The sequence below is a fragment of the Carcharhinus amblyrhynchos genome, chromosome 9, assembly GCF_965287045.1.
Source record: "Carcharhinus amblyrhynchos chromosome 9, sCarAmb.v2.hapA, whole genome shotgun sequence".
In the NCBI taxonomy this organism is placed as follows: Eukaryota; Metazoa; Chordata; class Chondrichthyes; order Carcharhiniformes; family Carcharhinidae; genus Carcharhinus; species Carcharhinus amblyrhynchos.
Window position 1 is genome coordinate 58,267,546 of NC_137332.1, and position 27,486 is coordinate 58,295,031.

At 41.6% G+C, this 27,486-nt stretch overlaps 1 protein-coding gene across 1 annotated transcript in view; it reads left to right on the plus strand.

Annotated features, from left to right (window-relative positions):
• The first annotated feature begins 440 nt into the window (after positions 1 to 440).
• Positions 441 to 27,486, plus strand: part of LOC145347842 (P-selectin-like) — a 52,304-nt gene continuing 25,258 nt past the window's right edge. The window contains exons 1-13 of the mRNA XM_080195752.1: positions 441 to 548; positions 6,211 to 6,597; positions 10,388 to 10,495; positions 12,440 to 12,625; positions 13,424 to 13,609; positions 13,726 to 13,911; positions 19,564 to 19,749; positions 20,745 to 20,930; positions 21,908 to 22,093; positions 23,469 to 23,654; positions 25,343 to 25,528; positions 25,923 to 26,108; positions 27,212 to 27,397. Of these exons, the coding sequence (XP_080051878.1) occupies positions 470 to 548; positions 6,211 to 6,597; positions 10,388 to 10,495; positions 12,440 to 12,625; positions 13,424 to 13,609; positions 13,726 to 13,911; positions 19,564 to 19,749; positions 20,745 to 20,930; positions 21,908 to 22,093; positions 23,469 to 23,654; positions 25,343 to 25,528; positions 25,923 to 26,108; positions 27,212 to 27,397 (2,434 nt within the window). The 5' untranslated portion in view covers positions 441 to 469. The remainder of the gene's footprint in view (positions 549 to 6,210; positions 6,598 to 10,387; positions 10,496 to 12,439; positions 12,626 to 13,423; positions 13,610 to 13,725; positions 13,912 to 19,563; positions 19,750 to 20,744; positions 20,931 to 21,907; positions 22,094 to 23,468; positions 23,655 to 25,342; positions 25,529 to 25,922; positions 26,109 to 27,211; positions 27,398 to 27,486) is intronic.

Consider the following 27,486-nt stretch of genomic DNA (forward strand, 5'->3'; position numbering starts at 1 on the left):
GATTAAATCAATTAGCTGTCTATAAAGTAATCATACAAAAATGTAAATATTAGGCACTTTGAATATTAATAAAGCAAATGTTCCTGATTTTCACATTTGCCAACTGAGGTATAGATGTTATGCTCTGAGAACCTTGTCTTCCTTTCTCTCCTCCTCAGATAATTTACTAGGACACATCTAAGAAGAGTACTGACTTGCAATAGATAGTGATGGGCTGCTGTCACATCAGTGCTCTGCTCTGGTATGAGCTTTGGCTATGGAGAGGAGAAAATAAGTAACACATCATTAAGTCATTAGCTAAACAATGTCACATTCAGAATAACCAATCATTTGTACACCAATGGCTAGTCTATCTTGCATGATTTTATTTAGCAACCGGGATGTGGATATTGTTAGTATTTCTGCAAGAAAAGCTCTTTAATTGGTGCTATTTGATTTCTCCCATTACATACAGGTATCCCATGGTGGCATGATCCGCCCATGCTGTCGATGGCCACCTGTGCAAGGCAACATATTCAGATTCTTGGTGTTAATTGTTGTGATCTATGGTAAGATTTCTCTTCTCTATCCTTTATTTGACTGTTTAGCTTCTCCAGATGCTATGAGGATGATTTTCTGCTCTAACAACATGATTTGAAGAAAAAGCATTTCATTTTAGTAAAGATCAGGTTTTGGAAAGCCATCAGTTAGAGTTCCAGCACTAAGTTTTCTTCTCCTTAATTTTGTCTTCTCCAATATTATTCATCAATTCCCCCATCTATTAACAGGATCCCTTTCATGACTTTTTTCCTATCACGATCTCAGCCTTTCCCTTGCTAAATAAAGGTCTCCTTCTCTTTCCTTAATAGTGTGGCTTTCTCTCAATCCTCGCTCCAAACTTCCAAAGCAAATGTAGGGTTTGCATACTGGAAATGTAAATGTATGCAATTCACTATTAGAATTTAAAGGTAAAGGTTGATAATGAGTTTGACATTTTCTGTCAATTTTATAAAGAAGCTAATTATATGATATAACTCAGCCTATGAACCCTGAACTTTTCCTGAATATATGTGCGTGCAGATTGTGGCTGCTGCTTTGAACCCAAGCCCCATCAATCTCTTTCCACTTTTCTTCTTTGTTTTTAACTTCCTTTGTTTCACCCTTCCTGTACTCTCTTTGCACTTCGTAAAAGCTTCCTCTTTGACCAAACATTTGGTGTTCTGACCTACTATCTCCTTGTATGCTCGCTGTCATATGTTTTATAATGATCCTGTGATGTTTCATCTTATTAAAGATGCTAAATAAATATACATTGTTGTTGTTGAATGTAATTCTGCAATTCAATTAAATTGGTACATTATAAACCATAGAGTTACTTCTGGGTATGAAACTGAGAACATTTATTTTGATTCCTTCAAAATCTGGGATCAGGACAATTAATTGGCACTAGCTAGGGATAAAGCTATTTTAGGTCTGGGGTTGTACAATGAAGCAGGGCTAATTCATAATCTCATAGTACAAGATCTGATAGGAAATAGTCATCATGATACAATTAAATGTGCACTAAGTTAAGAGCAACGTGTTTAAGCCCTAAACAAGAAACTTAAACAAAACCAAGTATAAGGGCCTGATTTAACCATTGCATTGTGCCCGTTTTCAGGCATGAAAACTTGGTAAAGTTGAGCTTGAGGCAAATAGCGCAATCCATGCCCACATCCATGCCAATTCCCCTTTACCAACACCCAGAAATGGACGCGATCGGGACCGTGCCCGAAACAGGCGCAACATCAATTTAAATGCATTTGCATGCATCTAAATTGACTTAATGGGCTGGACGCCCAAACTTAACGGCACTTCTCCCTTTAACACTGCATTCACCCATCCAGATTCGGCATGAAACAGGCATCGTCCGCAAAAGTCTCATTCAGGCGCTCAAGCTTCTGAGGAGATAAGTTCAGAGCTTCCAATGGCTCTCTAACTCAGGTCGTTGGTAGGAGGGGGAAGGGGGCAATCAGATCATTTTCTGGTGGGAGAGGGTGGAGGAGGGCCAGATTGTTTTCTGGGAGGGGAGAGGAGGAGGAGAGCCAGATCATTCTCCGGTGGGGAGGGGCAGGGAAGAGGAGACTAGATCATTCTCTAGTGGCAGAGGGAGGAGGCGAGCAAGATGGTTCTCTGGTGAGGGGGGGGGGTAGGAGTAGGGAGGCTGGCCAGATGAATCTCTGGTGGGAGGGGTTGGCGGGGAGAGGGGCAGGGATGGGGGGTGTCCGCTGCCACTTTGCGGGCGATTGGTGGAGGGCGAAGGGGGGGTCTGCTGCCACTCTGCGGGCAATCAGTGCGGGGGAAATGAGGGGGTTGCAATCAGTCTGGGTGTGGGAGGTTGGGTGGACAAAGGGGTCAGTTATGTTGTGGGGTGGGGGCAATGTCTGTGGGGGCCATCGGTGCAGCCCGGGAGCGATGGGGCAGGGGAGCATTTTTCAAATTTTTTTTACTGCGCATGTGCAGTTGGAAGTTCCAATCAGAGCTGCAACGTTTCAGGCGCAGTAAGCCCTACCCACAGTGCGATTCAGACTCACGATTTTTTTCCAGGCTGAGTGCGTATGGGGGCACCTGAGAACAGGTTTCCAAGACGGATCTGAATTGCACCCAGATTCGGCACTTAGAAACAAAAGGGTAAAATCGGGCCCTATATGTGTGAAGAAGAAACTGGCTAAAGTTGATTGGGTAAACAAAGGCAAAAAATTACATTTAAAGGAACCATTCAAAATGGTCAACAAAGATGTATTCTATGGCAAAACAAAAAACTCAGCAGAAATGTCCATTCGTGGATTACAATGGAGGTTTAAGATAGTACTAGATTAAAAGGAATTCTTATAATCTGATAAAGAATAGTAATAAATCCGTGCAATGAAAATGTTTTAGGAACTGACAAAAGGCCACCAAAAAGTTAATAAAAGTGGAAAAAAATAGAATGAGAATAAAAACCTGCCAGGTATATAAAAACAGGCTGTAAGAGCAGTTGCAAGTGTAAAAATAGAAAGTGAACAATTCAAATAAATGTCTACACTTTAGAAGTGTACACAAGAAAATTTATTATGGTGCATAAGGAAATGGCAGATACAGTGGATAGACATTTTTCTGACTTCACAATAAAATAAACAGGTTTTGTGCCAGCAATAGAAGGTAATCCCAGGACTAAACAGCATGAAGAAATTAGGGCAATTAATAACAACAGAGAAAAATTTGAGATGCTTGAGTGACTAAAATCTGACAAATCTCCAAGATCTGATAGTCTGCACCCTCAGGTTTTAAAAAAGGCAGCTGCTGAGATAGTGGTTGCGCTGGTTATGATTTACCAAAATTCTCTTAGATTCTGGAACAAGCGTAGCAGACTGAAAGTTAACGTATTTTACACTGCTTTCAAGAAAAGAGAGAGAAACAGGAAACTACAGGCCTGTTAGCTTGATGTCATTTAGCTGGAAAGTGCTGGGATCTCTTAAAGGAAGTCTTAACAATGTACTTAGAAAGTTACAGTATGATCAGACAAAGTCAACATAGTTTTACAAAAGGGAAGTTACGTTTGTCAAATTAGAGTTCCTTTGGGATGTAACTAACAGGCTAATAAAGGAGAATCAGCGCCTGTTTTTCCAAAACACATTTGAATTGCATGTAAGCAAGAAGGTGCCTTTTCGTCCAAATTTTAACAATTTAATTAAAAATTGGAAAAGCAGGGTGTGTGTGTGTGTGTGTGTGTGTGTGTGTGTGTGTGTGTGTGTGTGTGTGTGTGTGTGTGTGTGTGTGTGTGTGTGTGTGTACGTGGGATGGGGGCAGTGGGGTGGGGGGGTAGGGAGGAGGATAGGGGTGGGTATTAGGGATTAGGGTGGTGGAGTAAATAGGTGTACAAATCTCATTGTGGTGGCTTTTGGCTGATCCTCCACTCAGTCAGGTGTGGGGCCTGGGGGGTGGGGGGGGGGGGGGGGGGGGAGGCGGGGGGAGGGGTGGAGGTGCCTGAGCACTGCTGACACCCTGCCTCTGGGTACCTGCTTCCAGGCAGTTGACTGCATCACCCCCATTGCATCAAAATTTCGGAGGCAGACTGGAGGGTCCCAGCTGGTCTGTTACAACGTTTCCAATTTGCCTGAGGAGGCTGTGCTCCTCAGCAGAGCCCAAAGTCCCAGATTTTTGTTTTTATAATTCGGGCTAGTGTAAACATGACAGCAAGCTCCTTGATTATATCCCAGAATCTTCAGATAATCCTCAGTCACTAACAGAAATGATGTGGAGATGCTGACGTTGGACTGGGGCGGGGCACAGTATGAAGTCTCAGGTTAATGTCCAATAGGTTTATTTGGTAGCACAAATTTTCAGAGCGCTGTCCCTTCATCAGGAGCACTGCTCCTCCACTCGCCTGATGAAGAAGCAGCGTTCTGAAAGCTCGTGCTATCAAATAAACCTGCTGGACTTTAACCTGGTGTTATGAGACTTCTTACTGCACCGATAGAAATATCTGTGTTTTTCTGATGACCTAATATTGGTGAGTGTGAATGAGTAGATAAATGAAGAGATGGCAATCTCGCTCAGGACCTAGACAACAGACAATTTGTGGCTGTGTGTAGTGGTCCAGAAAGACATTTCGCACCTTGGATTTGGAAGTTTTTACATCACAGTGAGAGGCTGAGAAAAAGTTTTTAAATGTCAGAACTGATCACTAAGAGGAGCACTGAAAGCTGAGAAGAAACTGAAGCTTTTTCCTGGTGGTAGAACAGGGTGCAGAGAGCTTGTGCTTTTACATTATATCTGGTGACCAATCCAAGTGGGCTTGTACTCACATTTTTTTTTATCACTGTAACCTGGATGTCCTGCCAATTTCTTTTCATCCCCTGGGTTTTAGTTTGTTCCTGGATTCAGAGTTAGGACCTTTTTCTTCGCTACTCACCACTTTACATAAGGCAATTAACAGCCAGAAATTTGTTATCATTTACTGACATAGGGCTAGAATTTTGCTGCTGAGAAAGACATTTCCCACCTTGGTAGAAAATGTCCTGTCAGACTGAACCTTTGCTCCTGGGAGGGCACGTGCAGGTTATAGTCAGGCCAACCAATCTTAGAAGCAGATAAGAGATGATCACAGAGTGATTGGGTGCCAAGGCAGCCTGTTTACAAGCACCACCTCAGTTCTCTAGGACTTTGTACCAGTTGTTTGCTTATATTTTAGGCTCCCTAGCCTTCACCTTCCCCTTTCACCTCCAAACTAACTCATACTCCCAACCACCTCTGATGGTCCCTCATACTCTCCATGCTAACTCATTGCAGTCCCATGCTCATTCAATCAGTATACACTTTTGAGCAAGCCTATGAACCCTGAAATGCTGTACAACCTCATAAATGTGTCAATAAACCAGACCTTTAAAGTATCAATAACAGAAGCAGTATGCGTTTGGCACCTCTTCATTTTGTGCAAATGAACTTGAGCCATTGGCAAAAGAGATCATAGAAAACATAACTTACCATAACCTCATAAATCATCTTTATATCTGTGTTAACAAACTCACTCAATCATTTTACGAATGCCTGGGCACTCAGCTAAGTTATATGGAGGCGTGAATTGGCATGGAGTGGGCATAGGGGCCCTGGGTAAGAGCCTTTGACTTTACCTTTTAGGAGATTCCTAGTCCCAGATTATGGTTTATGACTCCTTTGAGGGTCATGACCCACAATCATGGAGATGATGATCAGACTGCAAAGGAATTTGTGAGAGCTCAGAAATACCTACTCATGCAGTGGGGCCAGCCCATTGAGAATACAAGGTATGGGATCATTACCCACACCCTTACCCTGCACCATAGAAAATTGGATCAAATCTACATGCTAGGAACAAGAACATAAGAATTAGCAGCAGGAGTAGGCCATCTGGCCCCTCGAGACTGCTCCGCCATTCAATAAGATCTTATATGTTTCTGTAAGATCTGCCCTCATTCTTCTGAATTCCAATGAATATAACCCCAGTCTACTCAGTCTCTCCTCATAAGCCAATCCTCTCAACTCCAGAATCAACCTTGTGAATCTCCTCTGTACCCCCTCTAGTGCCAGTATATCCTTTCTCAAGCAAGGTGTCTGGGGAATGGGGGTGGGAATTCCAGAATTATGTCCCACTTGCCATTTCTAAATTGTCTGGGGTCATTATGACTCCATGAAAATCTGGCCAATAATATCACAGCTTTTCTTCTTTTACAGAATCACTGATGTTAGAAGGAGTGCATGGCTGGATATACCATTATTCCAATAGAACCATGGCATGGACCAAGGCAAGGGAATACTGTAAAAGACATTACACTGACATGGTGGCAATACAGAATATGGAGGAAAACAACTACCTGAATGATTATTTGCCAAAAGGACCTGCCTACGTCTGGATTGGTTTGAGGAAGATAAAAAATATCTGGACCTGGATTGGAACAAGTCGGCCATTAGATAATTTTGCTATGAACTGGGCTCCTGGTGAGCCCAACAATGGAAGGAACAATGAAGACTGTGTGGAAATGTATATAAAGAGAGATGAATATACAGGGCAGTGGAATGATGAATCCTGTCGTAAAAGAAAAAGACCACTGTGTTACCAAGGTAACTTTAAATATTATTAGGAGATAAGAAAGAATCTGAATTTATAAATTTACTGATCACTCCATATCATTTCCTTATTTTATAAATTTAAGTTGTATTACTGGAGAGTAAGCCAGAGACTTGTAGAATAATGACCTGGGGCACTGGAGTTCAAATCGCATCACAGCAACTGGAGAACTTAAATTTTAATTAAGTCAATCTGAAATTAAAAGCTAGTAAGCTCTTAGAACAATAGAATCCCTAAAGGAGGCCTTTTAGCCCATTGAGTCTGCACCAACCCTCCAACAGAACATCTCATCTTTGCCCTGTTCCTTAATCCCACATATTTACCCTGCTAATCCCACTAATTTACATGTCCTGGACACTAAGGGGCACTTTAGCATTGCCAACCCTCCTAACCTGCACATCTTTGGACTGTGGGAGGAAACCAGAGCACCCGGAGGAAACCTACGCAGACACTGGGAGAATGTGCAAACTCCACACAGACAATGATCCAAGGCTGGAATTGAATCCGGGTGCCCTGAAGCCATGAGGCACCAGTGCTAACCATTGTGCCACTATGCCGCCCACACCCAAGTGTCAGTAACGAAGATCATGAAGCTACTGGATTATTTTTTAAAAACCCAACTGGTTCACAATGAGGGAAATCTGTTGTCCTTCCCCAGTCCACATGTCACCCCTAGAGCAATGTTGTTGACTCTTAATTTTATTCTTCAGCACAAGGGCAATTAGGGATGTGAAATAAATGATTAGTCACATCCCACAAGTGAACCAAAAAAGTAGTTAAAACCAATTTGCACACTGCAACTAAATAAATAACCAGCAAATTAATGAAGGCGCAAGATTCTTCCTTGGATCGACTCCTCAATGAGATTTGAAGGGAATGTTGATTGAGCAAGGATTATTTCTCAGTACGCCAGCCCACCTCTCCGTTCCTGCCGGGGGATCATTTGCATGCCCCCAAACAGGAACTATCTCTGAAAAGGAGCCATTCTGATACCTCTGCAATCTTTTGGAACTGCACAAATATACTTAGCCTAGATTACATGCCCGGGCCTGCAGTATGAGTTGACATCCTCACTTCTGACCCATGGGCTACCATGCTGCCAACTGAGCCAAGCTTGATGAGGTGAAAGAAAAGGGATAAACTGAAAATCTGAAATAAAAACAGAAACACTAGATAACAATTCAGTTCATTTCTGGAAAAAAAGGTTAAAGTTTCAGTGCGAAAAAATTAAAATAATAAATTACAACCAGAGATTGGATAATTTGAGACATTGGTTTGCCATAACTTGCCTTTTGAAATGCTGCAGACATTCTCAGCTGACAGGATACTAATGGTACACAAACATGCATAAAACAGAGCCCTTATTCATCTGATTAATTGTGTGGATACTTGCTTCTGTCACAAGGAAAACTCACTGATTTTCAGACAAACTTTTCACTTTCTAACTAAATTATGTGGAGATGCTGGCATTGGACTGGGGTGGGCACAGGAATGTTCCCTTCCAGTCAGGGAACACTTCAGCAGTCATGGGCATTCAGCCTCCGATCTTCAGGTAAACGTTCTCCAAGGCGGCCTTCACGACACATGACAACACAAAATCTCTGAGCAGAAACTGATAGCCAAGTTCCGCATGAAGATGGCTTCAACTGGGATTTTGGGTTCATGTCACACTATGTGTAACCACACCCTCCCCCTATACTACTTGGGCTGGCTTGAGACAGTTCACACATCTTTAACCTGTGATTAACTCTCTCTCCACGTGTATTGTCTGTACCTGTAAAGACTTGATTATCTGAAAAGACATGCATTCCAACCATTATCTTGCAATTGTGTCTTTGCCTATATATGCCGTGTTTGTGACCCTACCTCTCCACTCATCTGATGAAGGAGTAGCATCCAAAAGTTCATGATTCCAAATAAACCAGACCTTTAACTTGGTGTTGTGAGACTCCTAAAGTTAAAGTTTTATTTATTAATCACAAAAAGGCTTACATTAACATTGCAATTAGTTTACTGTGAAAATCCTCTGGTCCCTATTCGGGTACAATGATGGAGAATTTAGCATGGACAATGAGCCTAACCGGCACATTTTTTGGACTGAGGTGGAAACCAGAGCACCCGGAGGAAACCACACAGACACGGGGAGAACTCCACACAGGCAGTGACCCAAGGCCAGAATTGAACCCGAGTCCCTGGCGCTGTGAAGCAGCTGCGCTAACCACTGGGCCACCATGCCATCCTTTTGTTATCCAAAGGTCTTAAAAATATGGTGCAGACATTTTATTTGGGGTTTGGTCACAGATCTGCTATGATATCATTGAATGGTGGAATGGCCTCAACCAGTAAAATGGCATGTCCCTGTTCCAGTGTTTTTTTCTATGCTGTTTCTCAATTTGCCACACTCCCATATGTTTCTCCAACAGGCTCCTGTTCACGATCTTGCCAAATGCTTCCTGAAAGACTGAGTCTAGATAACGAGTTAAAGATGAGGGCTCTGCCTCTGTTTTGGCAGACAGGGTAATCATGGCTTAGCGGAGATGGAATAAAATCAAGGAATCTTGAATTAGATGCAGGGCAGCCAGAAAGAGAGGGACCCGGACATAACCAGGAAAGTAAACACCCTGTGCAAACTGCTCAGTTCTGATCTGACAGACTGCGCCTTGAGGATTGTGCCACCTAGGCACGAGGAAAATACTCCAACTGCAGAGAAGGTGTAGAGAGCAGAGAAGCTGACTCACCGGTTTGAGGCTGTAAATGACAGGAAAGACCTAAGAAACTTTATGTTTTCAGCCAGAATAAAAGAGGTTTTAACAAGGTTTAAAAAAAGTGGAAAAGGAGGTCTAGAATATTACCTTAAATCAACTTAAGAGATGAAACAAATGTTATGGTTTCAAAGGGTAAAAGGCAAATGTCAGACTGATGCAGAACAGCATTCTTCACACAGAGAACTTCCTGTTCTAATTAAATGTTCTGTTGAGATGTCTCATTCCCCGCACTCCTGAAATGTTCCTTGTCTCTCTTTGAATTGCTGTGCATTTCCAGATTCTTTACTATTTCCCTACAATCTTTTCCTTTTCTTTTATCTCTAAGCCATCAGTAATGCTTTGTTATAGCAAATATTTTATTATGAAGGAGATATTTAAACATTGGAGGCAATGCAAAGAAAACCAAAAGACTGATCCCTGGTGTTAATGATCCAAGTTATGAGGAAATAAAGGAGAAATCCATTCTTTTCATCCTAGAAAGGAGGTACATGAGATGGAGATATTTAAGATAATACATGGTATGGAAGATGCAAATATGAAAGAAACCTTTCCATTAATTTGTAAGCATAGCAGAAAGTAAGCATAAGGCAGATCTTTTAGTGTGTCTTCACACAAACTCCTTTTCCCTTTGGGGAATATTGGTAGAAGGATTCCTGAGCTGATTAGCAGCCCGCTGAACCGGGTTTTGAACATCCTATCTGTAGCTAGTTAGTCTTGCTGTTGGACCTGAACCCGAGACTCATATCAGGACATGCTTTCTCAAACAAAGAATGATAAACACATGGAATGGAATTCTGGACAGAGCAACAGGAATGTAAACCCTGGAATCATTTAAGATCCAATTTAATGCTACAATGGGGGCAATTTAAGGTCATCTGGATGGATGAGTCCAGCTGGATGGTCTTTCTCATTTGTAGTTACTTTGTGATTTTGTGATAACCTGAGCACAAGTCTTGATTAGGAGTTAATAATGATTGTTGTGGGAAGTAATTATGAAAAATATGTCATCTTTTCACAGCCTCGTGCCACCTTGATTCTTGCAGTGGTCATGGAGAATGTGTGGAAACTATTGGTGATTATAAATGTAGCTGCGATGAAGGATTCTATGGAGACAGATGTGAAAAAGGTGAGCTGTTTGTACAATGTTTAAGCTTTAAGGAAGACATAAACAAATTTTAAAAGATGCACACAGGCTTAGAACAAAATGTGCAAATATGGAATTGCAACAACCTCCGATAATAGCACAGCTGGTAGAAATTGCAGAATAAAACAGATTAACACCAGTTGCATTTGTATATGACTCATTATGAAATGATCTGGGGTGAAATTCTCCCCAAAAAATTTCTAAGTGCCGAATTCACATAAAGACTGGAGTAAATCCCACTGCTTTTTTCAATGGGGTGTTCAAGATTAATCTTCCACACTCTGTGCATCACATGGTGCCCTAGTGTGAATCGCGCTGAAAATTAGTGGGTGGGGCCTATTCCCGCTGGAGAGGCTGGCAGCATAGCGCTGAGTGGGCCACTGTGCATGTGCCGATCTGTCAGCGCCAATAGTGGCGCACGCACAGTAGCCCCACACTGTCAGCCTCTTGATTGCTAGCCAGCCCAGCTACCCTGTAATGCTGCCCCTCCAATCCCCCCAAGCCCCGATTGCTGACCTCCCAAACGTGTTCAGGCCAGTTCTCACCACCACTACCTCCATACACACCAGGCCCACTTCGATCTCCTCTACCCCATCTCCCCCCCCCCACCCCATCGGTCCCGATCTGTTCCGGGCACACTAATAGGATTTAAATTATGATTTCAATATTTTAATCGGCTCCGCAGCAATTTCTGGTGCAGAGCTGATGATACTGGGAATCCGGTGGTTGGAGACACACAGAAGCTGTGGCGCCCAGTGGGAAGCCTCTGTTAATGTCTCCTGTCCGCTGTGCTGCCCATCAGGCATCAGAAGCCTCCACCACATTGGGGTTAGAGTCAGCTGCATGTAAATAATTTTATAATGACATTATTGGCACATCGTGTTCCACCACTCCTCCCCTCTCCCCACACCGCATTAAGACCATATTGCAGCTTTTTACTTTCCCACCTGGCCTCTAAAACACAAAGCCCCACACCTTCCTGAGGTTCCTAATCCCATCCTGTCCAAGAAGTCTGGGATTATCTGTCTGGTCGCCATGATCTTCCTTGTGGGAGTACTTATTCAGCAGATTGGACCACACCTCTTCCATAGTGCAAAGATACAGAACACAGCTTCATTCATGTTCAGTATGTGCTTTACTTTGAACATCTTTATTACACAGTAACAGCAACAGACATCTGTGTGTCAATGGCAGATGGCCATGAAATAGGACAAGAGAGTAGTCCAGTCATTCTGCACTCCCAAAGTGCTGGGATGCCAAGGACTACCAGAATGGTCAGCAGTTCCCAAGAGTAGGGCTTTCCTCCACTGAGGGGAAAGTCCCAATTTTTGCTTGCTAAGTTAACACACAGTTATCGCTGCGAGGCAGCCTTATTTAAAGTCAGTTGGCTTGTGACTGATTTTTCTAATATGGGCAAGCAATATCCACCCTCGTAAAATTCAGCTTAGGGTGCACAGTTTGAATTCCGTATGCCTCTAGCCACCATGGTGTTCTTTCCTTTTTTGCGACTCCATCTTTCTTTCTCTTCTGATTAATACATTTGGGGGTTGAATGCATTATTCTCTTGAGTTATTATAATTCTGCAAACAAATTCTTGTACAAATAAAAGCAATTAAAAATGCTGGAAATCCAGGCAAAATCTACTGGAACTATACAGCAGTTCAGCCAGTTCCTGTGAAGAGAAATGACATTAATATTTCAGGTTTAAGACCTTTCTCATATCTGAACACACAGAATATTAAGCTGCCTTTTAGCATCATAGATGCTGACTGATCTGTTGTGCATTTCCAGCATTTTATGTCTGACTTTAATGTGAATTGAAGATATGACATGAGATAGCTAGTATATTTTTTAAGACTTTGGTGTACATTTAATATATATACTGCCGTTCATAGCTTTATCAAATCATGTTAATATTATTTTTAGTCATTAAATGCCTTGGACTGGAGCCACCTGACCGAGGGCTGATGACCTGTTCCCACCCATATGGAAATTTCAGTTACAGCTCAGTGTGTAACTTTAGCTGTGTAGAAGGATATGAAATACGTAAAACAAAAACGCTTCGATGTACAGCTTCTGCAGATTGGACTGCACCTCTTCCAGAGTGTAAAGGTACAGTACACAGGTTCATTCAAGTTGCTAAGATAGGATAGGGATGGATAGGATAGAGGTGGAGAGACTCTTCCCGCTCAAAAAAGACAGTAGGTTTAGGGGGCACAGCCTTAAGATAAAGGGGGGCCGGTTTAGAACGGAGTTGAGGAGGAACTTCTTCACTCAAAGGGTGGTGAATCTCTGGAATTCTCTGCCCGTTGAAGTGGTGGAGGCTGCCTCGCTAAATATTTTTAAGACGCGGGTTGATGGGTTTTTGATAACAGAGGGGATTAAGGGTTATGGGGAGAGGGCGGGAAAGTGGAACTGAGCCACGACAGATCAGCCATGATCTTATTGAATGGCGGGGCAGGCTCGAAGGGCTAGATGGCCTACTCCTGCTCCTATTTCTTATGTTCTTATGTTATGTTCTTATGTTTAAGTTCAATACATGCTTTGTTTTGCACTGTAACATCAGACTGCTATATGTAAGTAGCAGCTGACCATGAAATACGGCAACAGTGTAACCCAGTTTTCTCTTCTGAGATTATTGTGGAATATTTTCTGTTACAGCACATTACTAGAGTAAAGCAGGGAAACTATTTTCTCACAACAAAGCTGTACGCCCCAAGCCTCAGCACTTTTGATGCTGATTTGAAAACTTGTGGAAACAGTTTCCACACTGTTGATATTCCTCACCAGAAGTCTATAGGGATCTCATTTCCCTTTTTAACAAGAACTCTTTGAATGGTAACAAATACCTTTGTTTAATTGCTGAATTCTCTGTACCAACACTGCTTGATATTTGCATATAACTTTCAGCTAAGCAATGCAAATGGTTGGAAGTTCAGAGTAGGGATGTTATGAACTGCACCCATCCACTTGGATATTTTCGTTACAACTCAACCTGCACATTTGGCTGTAGAGAAGGATATGTTGTGCATGGAGCAGACAGAATCCGGTGTCTAGCCTCTGGTCAATGGACAGACCAGACCCCTACCTGCAAAGGTATGCCTTTGTTTTATAATACAGTCATTTTAATCTTTCTAAATGGGAATGCATTGTTACTTTGTCATTTTTCAAGGAAATAACTTCATTAATAACTGTCACCGTATTTGTTGCAGTCCAAGTATGTGAAACTTTAACAGAGCCTGACAACGGCAACATGAATTGCAACCACCCCATCGCAGACTTCCATTACAACTCAACATGTGCCTTTAGCTGTAACAAAGGGTTTACATTAAATGGACTGAGCAGGATCCAATGTACAATTTCTGGGCAATGGACAGCACAAAAGCCAACATGTGAAGGTAGTGTGTGAGTAGAACTGTTTTATCTTTGATCTGCTTATAGTTTTGAGCAGACAATGATCGATACCTGGGAATGGTTACATGACACCAACCTAACTGAAAGAAACCATGATAATATTGGAAATCTGTAATTAAAAAAGTAGAAGTGATGGAAATGCACAACATGTTTCTTAACATTGGATTATATTTTCTTTGAATCCATTTTTCGTCTTTAATTTTCCCACCAGCAACATTTGGCTATTTTGCCCAAGTGATTGTTCTTCATGAGTTAAATCAGATATTGAGTACTGACAAGGTGCTTGACTCTATGAAATTCAAAGCCCATTTCTGATACCTATACCTGCCTGAGTCCTGAAATCTCACATATCCCTTGAAGATCTCCAAGCTCATCTTGTCTGTGACATTTACCTCCTGCTTCCTTGACCCACTAAACAACAAACCACCCACCTTCCTTTCCTATCTGCCATGTCAACACATCACTTTAAGTACTGTCCTTCCTCCTTCAAATCCAGCATCATCACTTCTTTCGTAACCTTCCTTCCAAGCAAACACCTCATCTCAAATTTCTTTTCCTTTCCAAAGTTCTTGAGCACGTTGTCAACTTCTATACCCATGCCCACCATCCCCAGCCATTTAAGCTTTAATCTCTCCAATCAGGTTTCTGTTGCTGCCACAATGTCAATACTACTCTTATCAAAACCACAAATGACATCCTTTGTAGCTGTGACAGAGATAAGCTATACCTTCTCATCATTCGTGCCCTGTGTGCAGCATTTGACATGGTGGCCATATTGTCCTCCGCTAACCTTGACTAGGTGGCTGAATGCCTGTTTTTTTATTATTGTTCATGGGATGTGAGTACTGCTGGCATAGCCAACATTTACTGCTCTTCACAAACTGCTCTTGAGAAAGTGGTGACAATTCCTTTCATGAGCTGCTGTCGCTCACACACACACACACACACACACACACACACACACACACACACACACACACACACACACACACACACACACACACACATACACATCTGTGCTCCTCGTTTTCAAATGAGGGGCCCTTTATCTTGTAGCCATGTCCCCTTGTTCGAACCTCCCACTAGTGAAAACATCTCACCATCTACCCTGTCAAGTCCCCTCAGGATCTTATATGTTTGAATAAGGTCACTCCTCACTCTTCCAAACACCAAGGGATACAGACCCAGACTGTTTAGTCTCTTTTGATAGGACAACCTTCTCGTCCCAGGAATTAGCCTGGTGAATCTCCTTTGGACTGCCTCCAGTGTTACTATATCCTTTTTTAGGTAAGGGGACCAAAACTGTACACATTATTCCAGGTGAGACCTCACAACAACAAAACTGCCCTATTTTTAAACTCCAAACGTTTAAACTATAAAGGTTAAAATGCTATTTGCCTTCTTAATTACTTGTTGGACTTACCTGCTAGCTTTTTGTGATTCATGCACTAGAACACCTAGATCCTTCTGTACTTCACTCACATGCAGTCTCTACGCTTAGAGAATCTGCCTTTTGATTTCTCCTATCGAAGTGCACGACCTCACACTTCTCCACATTAAACTTCATTTGCCAGGTTTTTACCCAGTCACCAAATCTATTTATATCCTGTTACAAAATCACAATATCCTCATCACAACATGCCTTTCCAACTATCTTTGTGCTGTTGCTAAATTTGGAAACATTATATTCTGTCCCTTCCTCCAGGTCATTAATGTAAATAGTGAACAATTTTAGGCCAAGAACAGATCCCTGTGATACTCCATTGGTTACATCCTTTCACTCTGAAAAGGACCCATTTATTCCAATTCTCTGTCTTTTATCTGACAGCCAATTTTCAATCCATTCTAACACACTTCTTCTAGTTCCATGGGCTTTTACTGTATGCACTAACCACTTATGTGGCACCTTGCCTTTTAGAAATCTAAATACACTACATCTCCAGATTCCCCTCTATCTACTCTTCTTGTTATACCCTCAAAGGATTCAAGTAAACTTGTCAAACATGAATTACCTTTCATAAAACCATATTGACTAGGTTTGATTAAATTATACACCATTTCCTCTTTGATTGTAGACAATAGCATATCTAACTGGCCTATAGTTACTTGCCTTCTGCCTTTCCCTCTTCCTGAACAAGGACAACACGTTAGCTGTTTTCCAATCTTCTGGTATCTTCCTGGAATTTAGCTAGTAATGAAAAATTTCAACCAGTGGGTCCACTATCTCTGCAGGTACTTTTATTAATACTCTAGCGTGCAGTTCATTGGGTCCTGGCAACTTGTCTGCCTTTAGCCCCTTGAATTTCTCTAATACTCTACCCCTTGTGATTGGGATTTTTGTAAGTTAGAACATAGAACATAGAACACTACAGCACAAACAGGCCCTTCGGCCCACGAGTTGCGCCGATCACATCAACACCTACCAATCCATAGACCTATCTATAACCCCCAATCCCATTAAATCCCATATACTCATCCAGTAGTCTTTTAAAAGACCCCAGCGAGTTCGCCTCCACCACCACTGATGGCAGCCAATTCCATTCACTCACCACCCTCTGAGTGAAAAACTTATCCCTAACATCACTTCCGTACTTGCCTCCTTGCACCTTAAATCTGTGTCCTCTCGTAGCGACTATTTCAACCCGGGGAAATAGCCTCTGAGAATCCACCCTATCTATTCCTCTTAACATGTTATAAACTTCTATCAGGTCGCCTCTCAACCTTCGTCTCTCCAGGGAAAAGAGTTCTAGTATGTTATTTGAAATCATCTGATAACTTAGGGATATTTGCAATGTCTTCCACAATGAAGATTGATGCAAAAAATGTATTTAGCATATACGCTATTTCTTTGTTTGTTATTTGTTCCCCCAACTTGTTCAGTGGAGGTCCCACATTTACCTTAGCTACTCGCTTCCTATTTATATATCTATAGAAACTTTTGCTGTTTGTTTCTATGTTTCATGCACGTTTTCTTTCAAAATCATTCCCTCCCTTCTTATGAGTTTTTAAATCTTTTGCTGCTGGATCCTAAAAACTTCCCAGTCCTTTGACCTACCACTATCTCTTGCCCACTTTGTATATCCTGCTTTTCAATATTATATTTGATCTTCTTTGTTAACCATGGATCTTATCTCTCTGACAATGATGTGTCTTTATGAAATGTATTTGTGTCATGTTTCTTATGCATGATTTGTTTTAGTTCTATTAACCGGTGCTGTTTTGCCGTTAACCAGCAGCCCGTTTTGTTACTGCAGTAACATAATTGATCTTAATTGCTGGAGTGTTTGTTTTAATTTGGACAAATGAAGTGTTGTTATCTTCGTGTTTTCACCTAGAGTTCTCCCAGAGTGGGGCTTGATTAAGCTGATTGACAGGAAAACTCATGTGACAGAGTAGGACAAGGCTTACACAAAGAAATCAGCTCAGTTGCTGCTTGGAATTGTTGGAGAGAAATTCTCTCAGGACGTGGCTGCTGGGAATATTTTCTCTGGAGGCTGCTGTATGGGTGTCAAAAGACTGGCATCTTGTTCCAACTGTCCAGAGGGGTTAAAAGGCTGGAAACTTAGCACCCACATGGGGCTATTGCTTGCATTGGAATCATAGAGATGGTTAGCTGTTAAAATTGTATCTTGTCATGTCAGGATAGTATATAGCTTGGAGTGAAACTCGAAGGTGGTAGTGTTACCATCCATTTTCTGCCTTTGTCCTTCCAGATGGTAGAGGTTCATGGATTTGGAAGGTTGAAGGAGGCAGATGGGTTGGGTGGAGTTTTGATCAAATGAGCTGCTTTGTCCTGAACGATATCAAGCTTTTTCAGTATGGTGAGAGCTGTTCTCAACCAGGCAAGTGGAGAGTATTCCATCACTCTCCAGAATTGTGCCTTGAAGATAGTAGATGGTGGATAGAGGAGGTGAATTTGTCACTCTACAGAATACCCAGCCTCTGATTTGTTCTTTAATATTAATATGGCTAGCCCAGTTCAGTTTGTTCACTTCCCGGATGTTTAGACTATCTCTTCTCTCTTTTTCTATCTATCATGTTATAGCCAGAAGATCATTTGCAATGATTTCTCTTCCTGTTCCCATACCCATCTATCTTTGTTCTCCCGTTTCCTGTCCACACGCTGCCTCTTTCTGACATCATCTGAAACATTAGTTTTTACATGTACACTGATGATAGCCATCTGTACGTCACCGCCATCTTCCATGGCCCATTTCAGTGTCTAATTTATCAGATTGCTTACTGACATCCCAAACTGGAAGAACAGAAATTCCCTCCAATGAAGTATCAGGAAAGCAGAAGTGATTGTTTTCAATCCCTGATACAAAATCCATTCCCAAACTTATTGACCCCACCTCTCACCCAGCAATCGTCTCAGACTGAACCAAACAATTACAACCTTGTTATCATATTTGAAGATATGATAAGCTTCTGAACAAATATCAGCACAGTTAATAAAATAGCTTATTTTCGCCTCCATAATGTCACCTGACTTCACCCTTGCCTCAGCTCATCTGTTCCTGAAGCCATCATCTATGTTTTTGCTACCTTTAAACATGACTATTCTGACACATGCCTGGTCAGCCTCCTATCCTGTGTAAATCTGAGGTTATCTAAAACCCTTCTGCCTGAGTTTTACCTTGTGCCAAGTCACACTCCCCCTTTATCCCTGGCGACATTTACCCACTGACCTCTGCTGACTCCCAGTTAAACAACACCTTGACTTTAAAATTCACGTCTTTGTTTTCAAATGCCTTCATAATTTTAGCCTTCTCTATCTTTGTATTCTTCTTCAGCCTTATAACAAAGTAAGATATTTATTCTTGAACATCCCTGAATTTGAACTTTCCATTATTGATGGCTTTGACTTCAGCTGCTGAGGGCCTGAGCTCTAGACTTCCCTTCCTAAATCTCTCCTCTTCTCCTTCATCCTTTAGGAAGCTCCTAGTTTGATGACCAAGCCTATGGTTATATGTCTTAATACTTCCTTATGTGGATTAGTGATAAATCATTCTTAAAATGCTCATTTGAAGCAATCTTGGGTGTCTTACATCATTAAATGTGCTTTTTAAATACAGTAAGTAGTTTCACAACACCAGGTTAAAAACCACCAGGTTTATTTGGTAGCTCAAGCTTTTAGAGCACTGCTCCTTCATCAGGGAAAACCTTGGATGGGATTTTCCAGCGCCTCCTGTCTGAGTTTTACCTTGTGCCAAATCACACTCTCCCTTTATCCCTGGCGACATTTACCCACTGAAGTCAATGGGGATTTGACTGGCTCGCCATGGGGAAGCCTGCCACGGTGGGCCAGAAATCCCAGTCCTTCTGTCTGTTCTAGACTCAAATGCCTACCTTACCGGCCTAACACTCTTTACCCTCCAAAATTCAACCATTTGTATCCCATCCTGCAACAAGTTCTGCTTGTCCATAAACCCAGTTAATAACTAACCCGTACAGTTTACCAGCACATTGAATTTAAAATCGTGGTAATGGGCTGAATGGTCTCCTTCTGATATGTAACCATCCATGGCTTTCTGATCCTTGATTCCTAGTGCAGCCTGTTAGAAAGGCCTCTGCATTTGAAAACGTTTTGATGTGTTTGGTGCATAATAATTCCTGAAAACTTCTCTTTGCAGCTGTGAAATGCAGTGAACTGAAGATTCCTCACAACCTCCTCATGAACTGTTCTGACCCCTTTAGACCTTTTAGTTACAGCTCAAGATGCGATTTTGTCTGCAAGGCTGGGTTTAACTTACAGGGATCAGACTGGCTCCAATGTGAAGCTTCTGGGCAATGGACTTCAAAGACACCCATTTGCAAAGGTACAGTGAATAACTGGTCATGTTTTGTTGTTCATCTGAAAAATAAGATTGGCCTTTCTCCCTAACCTGGATGTGGTGTTACTAGAAATTGGACATAAAAATACCAAAAATGCCTCATTGATCAGTAGAGGTTTGTAGAATAATAATCTATTTATAAAATTATTACCAAGCAATAATTCTGTACATTTGTTATTCAGGGTCTATTCATGAAACTGGTACCATCATTCCTTAACTTCATCAGCTAAGTTAATTGTGCATTTTCATGCAACAATGACACAAAGTGCAAAATTCACTATATTGCAGTCCAAACTTTAGAGTTTGAATAGCATCAACTGGAAAGTACAGCTGCAGTGGAAAAGGCACATGTTCTCTCCATAGACAGGGTTTAAAAGGATAAGTTGATTGGCTATTGTAATGGATCAATGATTCAGTCAAACATCCATTTTGATCTTTGGTTACAGCAATTATGTGATATGTCAATCCTGTTGTTAACTAGCATGGATTTGATTCTCCTAATAACTGTTCCTCCAACTTTCTCCCATCTCCATACAATTCTATGGAGATGACAGCCTTTGGATATTGCATTTAAATCTCCACATATGAGGCTACAGAGTCAATGACAGCCTCTTATGATATCTCCACAAATTTTCTTCCCAGCAGTTATCACTGGATAGGAAACTTGCATGTGAATCCTAGGTGATTCTATTCTCCTCCCTAGCCCAGAAATGCTGACACCAGTTGCAATAGTTCAAGTAGTACCACAGTTGGAATCAACAAACTCAGCACACAGTAAGAGTTCAGACTGAAAGCCTCCTGCTCTGAATCACACTGCAGAATGCATTCATCTATTCAAATCACAAATGGAACTAGCTTTTTAAGTCTTCCAGTAAAAGAACTAAAGTACAAACAATTGTAATTGCAATATCTCCCAAAAATGTTTGCTCTGCAACGGATTCCATTTATCAGACTGACGAATGGATGAATTCATGTTTCAGCTGTTCAATGTGATTTACTGAAGATTCCTAAACAAGGTATCATGAACTGCACAAGCCCCTTTGGAGATTTCAATTACAACTCCAATTGTGTCTTCAGCTGCACTGAGGGGTTTGTACTTCAGGGATCGGGTAATCTACAATGTCAAGCCTCTGGAGAATGGACAGCACAGGTCCCCAGCTGTGAAGGTATCACAAAGTCTAGAATCATTCCTTTCTATTTACTGCAGTGAAACATAAAGACAGACTTTCTCCCACTTTGTTTTTTCTTTCTTTGGTAAAAGCATTATTTCGTACTGGGATATTTTTCCAAGACTGTTGCTGGCCCTGTATAATTAATTGTATAACAGTCAGTGGTTAATTGTATTCAGGTGGTAGGCATTCACTGGGGATATCTTTTTGTGTTTAACCAAATAAACAAAATTGACTTAACTCAGGGACAACTTAAAAAGGGCAGCTCCCAAAATGGTGTGGAACAGCCCAGGGAGAAAGCAGAAAGGAAACTTATGGTATCAAATTAAAATGTGATTTAAAGGGGACAATAATACACCCCAGTCCCTGTTGTCCCAGTGGGCACAGAAGGCATCAACTGTGCCCTTGGACTCTGAATGTTCCTCTTCTAGGGACACCCAGCTGTGAATATAGCTGCAGTCGTGGGGCAGACAGTCGGGTTGGATGACCCCCTCGATCGCCCCCTGCCTGTACCTGAAGATGGAACGCCTTGTCAGGAGGCATTTACTGGGGACTAACCTGAGCTCACATTAATAAAGGAACCCCTTTCATTTGTGTTTAACTTACTGATTTTTATATATACAGGAGGACACCTGGCCATGTTGGCCATTAACAGGTCCAGGCAGCGGGAGGCCAAAGGGATTGTCCATCATTACTGTCTGTCCCTTTCCTGTGACTACATTTGTGGGTGGGCGGAGAGGGAGCATACGATGTTTGTCGGCATGCTTCAAGCAACTGACGGCCACCGTGAGGGCTGGGATACACTATCACCCCTGTTAATGACCTGTTGATTTAACCTATTAAGTTTCCTGTTCATGTTTTATTTTAGTTACAGCATCACCCAGTAATTCTTGATCAATCCCTCTGCTGCAGCATAATTGAAGTATTACTAACATGAGCCTTAAACTATCAAAATTGCTGAATTATTGTTCCAGCTGCAAAGTGCACAATCCTGGAGAATCCTGAGAAAGGGATGATGAACTGCTCCCACCCCTATGGACCCTTCAATTACAAAGCAACATGTGACTTCAGCTGTGAAGAGGGCTTCACATTAAATGGATCAGACAATGTTCAGTGTGGAGCCTTTGGACAATGGACAAAACCAATACCTTCCTGTGAAGGTACCAGTCAGTTTTAAAACCTGTTCATGTTCCAGGACTGCTTTGAGATTGCTAAATTGCTAAAGATGTTGATACTGTAGAAATGAGTCTGATTTACTTTGCAAATTTTCATTTACATTTCAATAGCACTGCAACATGTGCTGTTGTTTGTAAACCCTCTTTTCTGATTTAGTTATCTGGTCAAGTATGCAGACATTATCGAGCTATTTCACCAGGCTGATTCACTGAATCGCTGGTTGCCAGAAGAGATGCCAACATTGGAGCTGGCCCTGGTAATGCAGTAGCTGGGTGCCATTCTTTAAATGGATCTCATTAGTTTGCTGTCCTGCTATGGAAGTTCAGGCTGCCATCAGTGACAAAATAAATCAGATACGGACAGTTATTATTATTTAATTCCTGTGGATATAAGGTGTCCATGTGCAAAAACATGCTCAAGTTTATGAACAATGGAAAAAGAATGTAATGAGTTATTACTACTGCATGTATAATTCTGAAAAAAAATCCTTAGGTACCTGTATATTTAGATGCCAGAATTCTTTGTTTTATTTTTTGCCATTGGTTCAGTTATGTCTCTTTCTTGATAACTGCCTTAATGGGAAAATACTGTTCTAATTGTTACATCATGAAACATAGCTGAAGCTTATGAACTTGTATATAGTAAAAACATAGGATCATCAGATGGAAAAAAAATCCAAATAGTTTGCCATCTTCTATCCTGGCAATGGTATGATACAGCAATAATGTTGTTGCTGACTCACCTTGGCAATCAATGTTTATCCAATTAGCCTACGCCAGGACAGGCAAAAATGAGGGGGAAAAAACTCGTAAAGACATTGGGACCCACAGATCTAAAGTCACCTGTCCTCAAACATGCTGTACTCACAATGGACTTTGCTATGCTAATAATGGTGAGACTGTCACTACTTGCTATGATTACAGAGTACAGTCCAAAGGTTAGGTGGATTAGCCATGCTAAGTTGCCCCTTAGTGTCAGGGGGTCTAGTTAGAGTAAATGCATGGGGTTGTGGGGATAGGGACTGGGTAATTTTATGGTTGGTGCAGACTCAGTGGGCTGAATGGCCTCCTTCTGCACTATGGCAAAATGCTTCTGGCATCAGCATTTTTGGAAACCGGGTGACCACTTATTTTTAAACTGAATAGTCTTGGCCATAAGTGGATATTTCCAGCATCCACCCAATCAAGTTTCCTCAGGCTCATATATTTCAATAAGATCATCTCTCATTTTTCTAAACTCCAGTGGCTTTAGACTCCACCTGCTCAACCTTTCCTTATAAGATACTCCCTCCTTCCTAGGAATTGGCCAGTGGGAAGATGAGTACTCACGCAAATAACAATCTGCAAACTTCTATTCCAGTTATAAAATGTGACATACTGACGCAACCTGAACATGGAGCGATGAATTGTCTCCATCCCATTGGGAACTTCAGCTACACCTCAACTTGTGATTTTTGGTGCCCTGAAGGATTTGTGTTATCCGGAACAAACTGGCTCAAATGTAATGTCTCTGGACAATGGACAGCAAAGACCCCGACTTGCAAAGGTAAGAATACATATGCACCCTAACCATCACTGACAGTGCAGTTTTCTCCCAATTTTCTTGAAGGCACTGAGTCAGTGAATCAGGTTTCTTTCCAGTTGTAAGAAAGAGCTCTTTCAGTCACTATGCTAGCAGGGTCACAGAGTGGAAATTCCAAGGTAGCTCAGGAATTTACCATGCCTGACTCCAAAATTTACTATGGACATAGATGTGAACAGTTGTCTGCCCTTCCCAGTGACCCCTATGCTGCACCCCACCAGATGATCAGGATTTTAGATCACAATTACCATTCTTAGAATCCCAGAAAACCTGGGATCCCTCCCACTAACCTGTCCCCTTCCTGCCGGCAATCTGTCTACTTTGTGCCCTTGCCCTCAGCAGGAAGTTTGGGCTCTTTTTGCCTCTTCAGGAGTGTTGCACTGTTGGAAATAGTTATTTGGATATATAGTAATTCAGTCAAATGCCAGTTTCCCATCACCAAACACCCTTTATTGAGCACCAAAGAAAAGGGCCATGCCTGCAGCTTACAGCTAGTAGAAAGGGTCGAGAGCTTCAAGCTTTTAGGTGTCCAGATCACCAACAATCTGTTCCAGTTTCCCATACCAACACTACAGTTTAAAAAAAAGCCCACCAACACCTCTACTTTCTCAGAAGACCCAAGGAAATTTACCAGGTCAGCTACGACTCTCTCCAATTTTTACAGATGTATCATAGAAAGCATTTTTTCTGGTTGTACACAGGAAGATCTATCGATGATCCCCATGCCAGAGCAGATAGGTTAAACAAAGGTCCTGACTATCTGACCCAATTCAGATGAATCCAATGCATTTAACAAATCACAGCAAGTTCTCTTAATGACACGGATCATTCTGTGTACAAAAATGGTCACTAATTTGCCTACATAGCATAATCATCACACTTCCAATTTAATTTGCCCTATGTATGATGTCCATTATGCACTTCTAGCCGCAGATTATTGCAAATGAATTTACCTTGTTTGTTCGCAATATGTACTATGTTCACCCATCATTGAGGATGGGGGATATTTGTGATGCCTATTTTCCTGAGTTGTTTAATTGTCTACTGACAGTAATGACTGGATGTGGCAGGACTGGAGATATTTGATCTGATCCATTGGTTATGAGATTGCTTAGCTTTGTCGATCGCTCACTATTTCTGCTGATTAGCATAGCAATAGACCACTGCTGTAGCTTCCGCAGGTTGTGATGTGGGTATGCCGGCGTTGGACTGGCGTAAACGCAGTAAAAAGTCTGACAACACCAGGTTTTAGTCCAACCTATTTATTTGATAATATACTCACAAGCTTTCGAGGGACACCCTCTTCGTCAGGTGACGAAGAGGGTGTCCCTCGAAAGCTTGTGAGTATATTATCAAATAAATAGGTTGGACTAAAACCTGGTGTTGTCAGACTTTTTACTGTGCTTCTGCAGGTTGCCATTTCATTTTTAGGTATGCTTGGTGCTGCTCCTGGCATGTTCCCCTACAATCCTCAATGATAAGAACCAGACACTTGTGGCAGTGAATCTGCCACTTTTGCCCTATGACTTTATTTTGTAATTCAGGGGCACACTAGAAAAGTCAGGTGATGTCTCAGTTTTCAAACTGACTGTTTGTTTGTCTTTGCCATTTGTATGTAAATAAAAGTGTGAATAATGTCACTAACATTCCAGCTATGAAATGTGACGTATTGAGGAGTCCAGACAGAGGATCCTATAACTGCTCCCATCCCTTTGAAAAGTTCAGTTACACCTCACTGTGTGATTTTACCTGTGCCGAAGGATTTATATTAACTGGATCGGACAGACTGGAATGTGGAGCTTCTGGACAATGGACAGCACAGGCCCCCACATGTACAGGTATTACACCTCACCAAACTCATATACGTTTGTGAGCTGTGCTGAACTTTTCTCTAAAAAGTTGGTTTGCTTCTATAATTTATGTGTACACACGGGGCAGGGTAGGTGTAGGAAAATGCTTTGTTGAAAAGGCGGCGCGGGCTCGTTGGGCTGAAGGGCCTGTTTCCCATGCTGGGTTGTTCTTTGTTCTATTAAAGCTATGCTTCAACATTACAAATGGAATTCAAACTTGTATTTCAGCTAATTAGATTAAATTTAGGTTATTAATTTTAACTGATGCAAAAGGGTTTCTATAAAATTGATTTTACATCTGTAATATTTTTAACGTTGCAAAAATATTTGGTTTGTCCCATCTTTCAACATTCTAATTTTAAAGTCCAATTGTGTATTTTAGCTGTAGATTGTCAGACACTGACTCATCCTGAGGACGGCCTGATGAACTGCTCCCATCCCATTGGAGACTTCAGTTACAACTCAACATGTGACTTTGGCTGCACTGAAGGTTTCACACTATATGGTTCAGACAAGCTCCAGTGTCAAGCCAATGGACAGTGGACAGCGATGGCTCCAAGCTGTATCGGTACCAAGCATCCTTCCACATATCGTCGATTTTAAATTATTCATTTTATTAACTATTTAAGTACAAAAAGTTTTTGTTCATTTCCAAACTGGTATTTGTAGCACTGATGATAACCTTTCTATCACTTTACTGGTGAAACAATAATTGACTGGATTGGATTTAGCTTGTTTTCTGTGTACAGAACATACTTGGGCAATTTTCCATATTACCAGAGTTGTACTGGGCATGGCAAGTTCTGGAGCACAAGTCTTCAGTGCTTTTGCCACAGAATTGTCATGCCCATAGCCTTTGCGGTATCCAATGCCTTCAGGCATTTCTGGATATCATGTGGATTGAATCAAAATGCTGAAGACTGGCTTCTGTGATTCCGGAAGTCCTCCGGAGGAAGCTGAGATGGACCACTCACTTAGCTTACCTTATGTGCCCTATCTTTAAGGTACCAACTCAATTTAAGTCTGTAATTTTTGCTGTAACCTGTCAGACACTGACTCAGCCTGAACAAGGGGCAATAAACTGCTCCCATCCCATTGGAGACTTCATTTACATCTCAATGTGTAATTTTGACTGTAGTGAAGGGTTTGTGCTGAACGGGTCAGGCAGACTACAGTGTCAAAGCAATGGAGAATGGACAGAGCACGCTTTACACTTTGGGTAAACCATCCAATATTAAGATGGTGCAATAATGCAACAATTCCCACAAACCCCCCCCTGCCTGCCTATGGAAACTGTTCAGTTTTCAAAGCCTTCATCTATCTTTCACTGATTTGAGAACTTTTATTGTAAAATATTAGACACTAATAACAACTTGGAAACTCAGGGCCATGAATTGTTTCTGCTCCAGCAGACACTTCAGTTACAGCTCAAAGTGAGACATTAGTGACAAATTCCCCTTTGAGGGAATTGGATAAATGGCATTGCGTGGCAGTGAACCAGTTCCATTCATAAAGTTGTCACTTACAATATGAATACTGTAAGTTTGGTTTGAAATACCTCAGTGAAAGCTGCCTTCATTTTTGCAGTTCTGTTGGTTTATATATCCTTCAATTTGTGTTTATGGGGTCAGGTGCTTAAAAGTAAGTTGACATTCCAGTCTTGTATTTCAGCTGTAAGCTGCCAGACACTGACACAGCCTGAACGAGGGGCAATGAGATGCTCCCATCCCATGGGAAATTTCCGTTACACCTCAACATGTGAATTTAGCTGTGATGAAGGGTTTACAATGAACGGGTCAGGCAGACTACAGTGTCAAAGCAATGGAGAGTGGACAGCACACACCCCCAGCTGTAAAGGTACTGAACAACTTTATAAAACATACATTTCTGAACTGTATGCAAAACTTTTCAGGAAAGCTGGTTATACATACAATGTTTAATGTTGA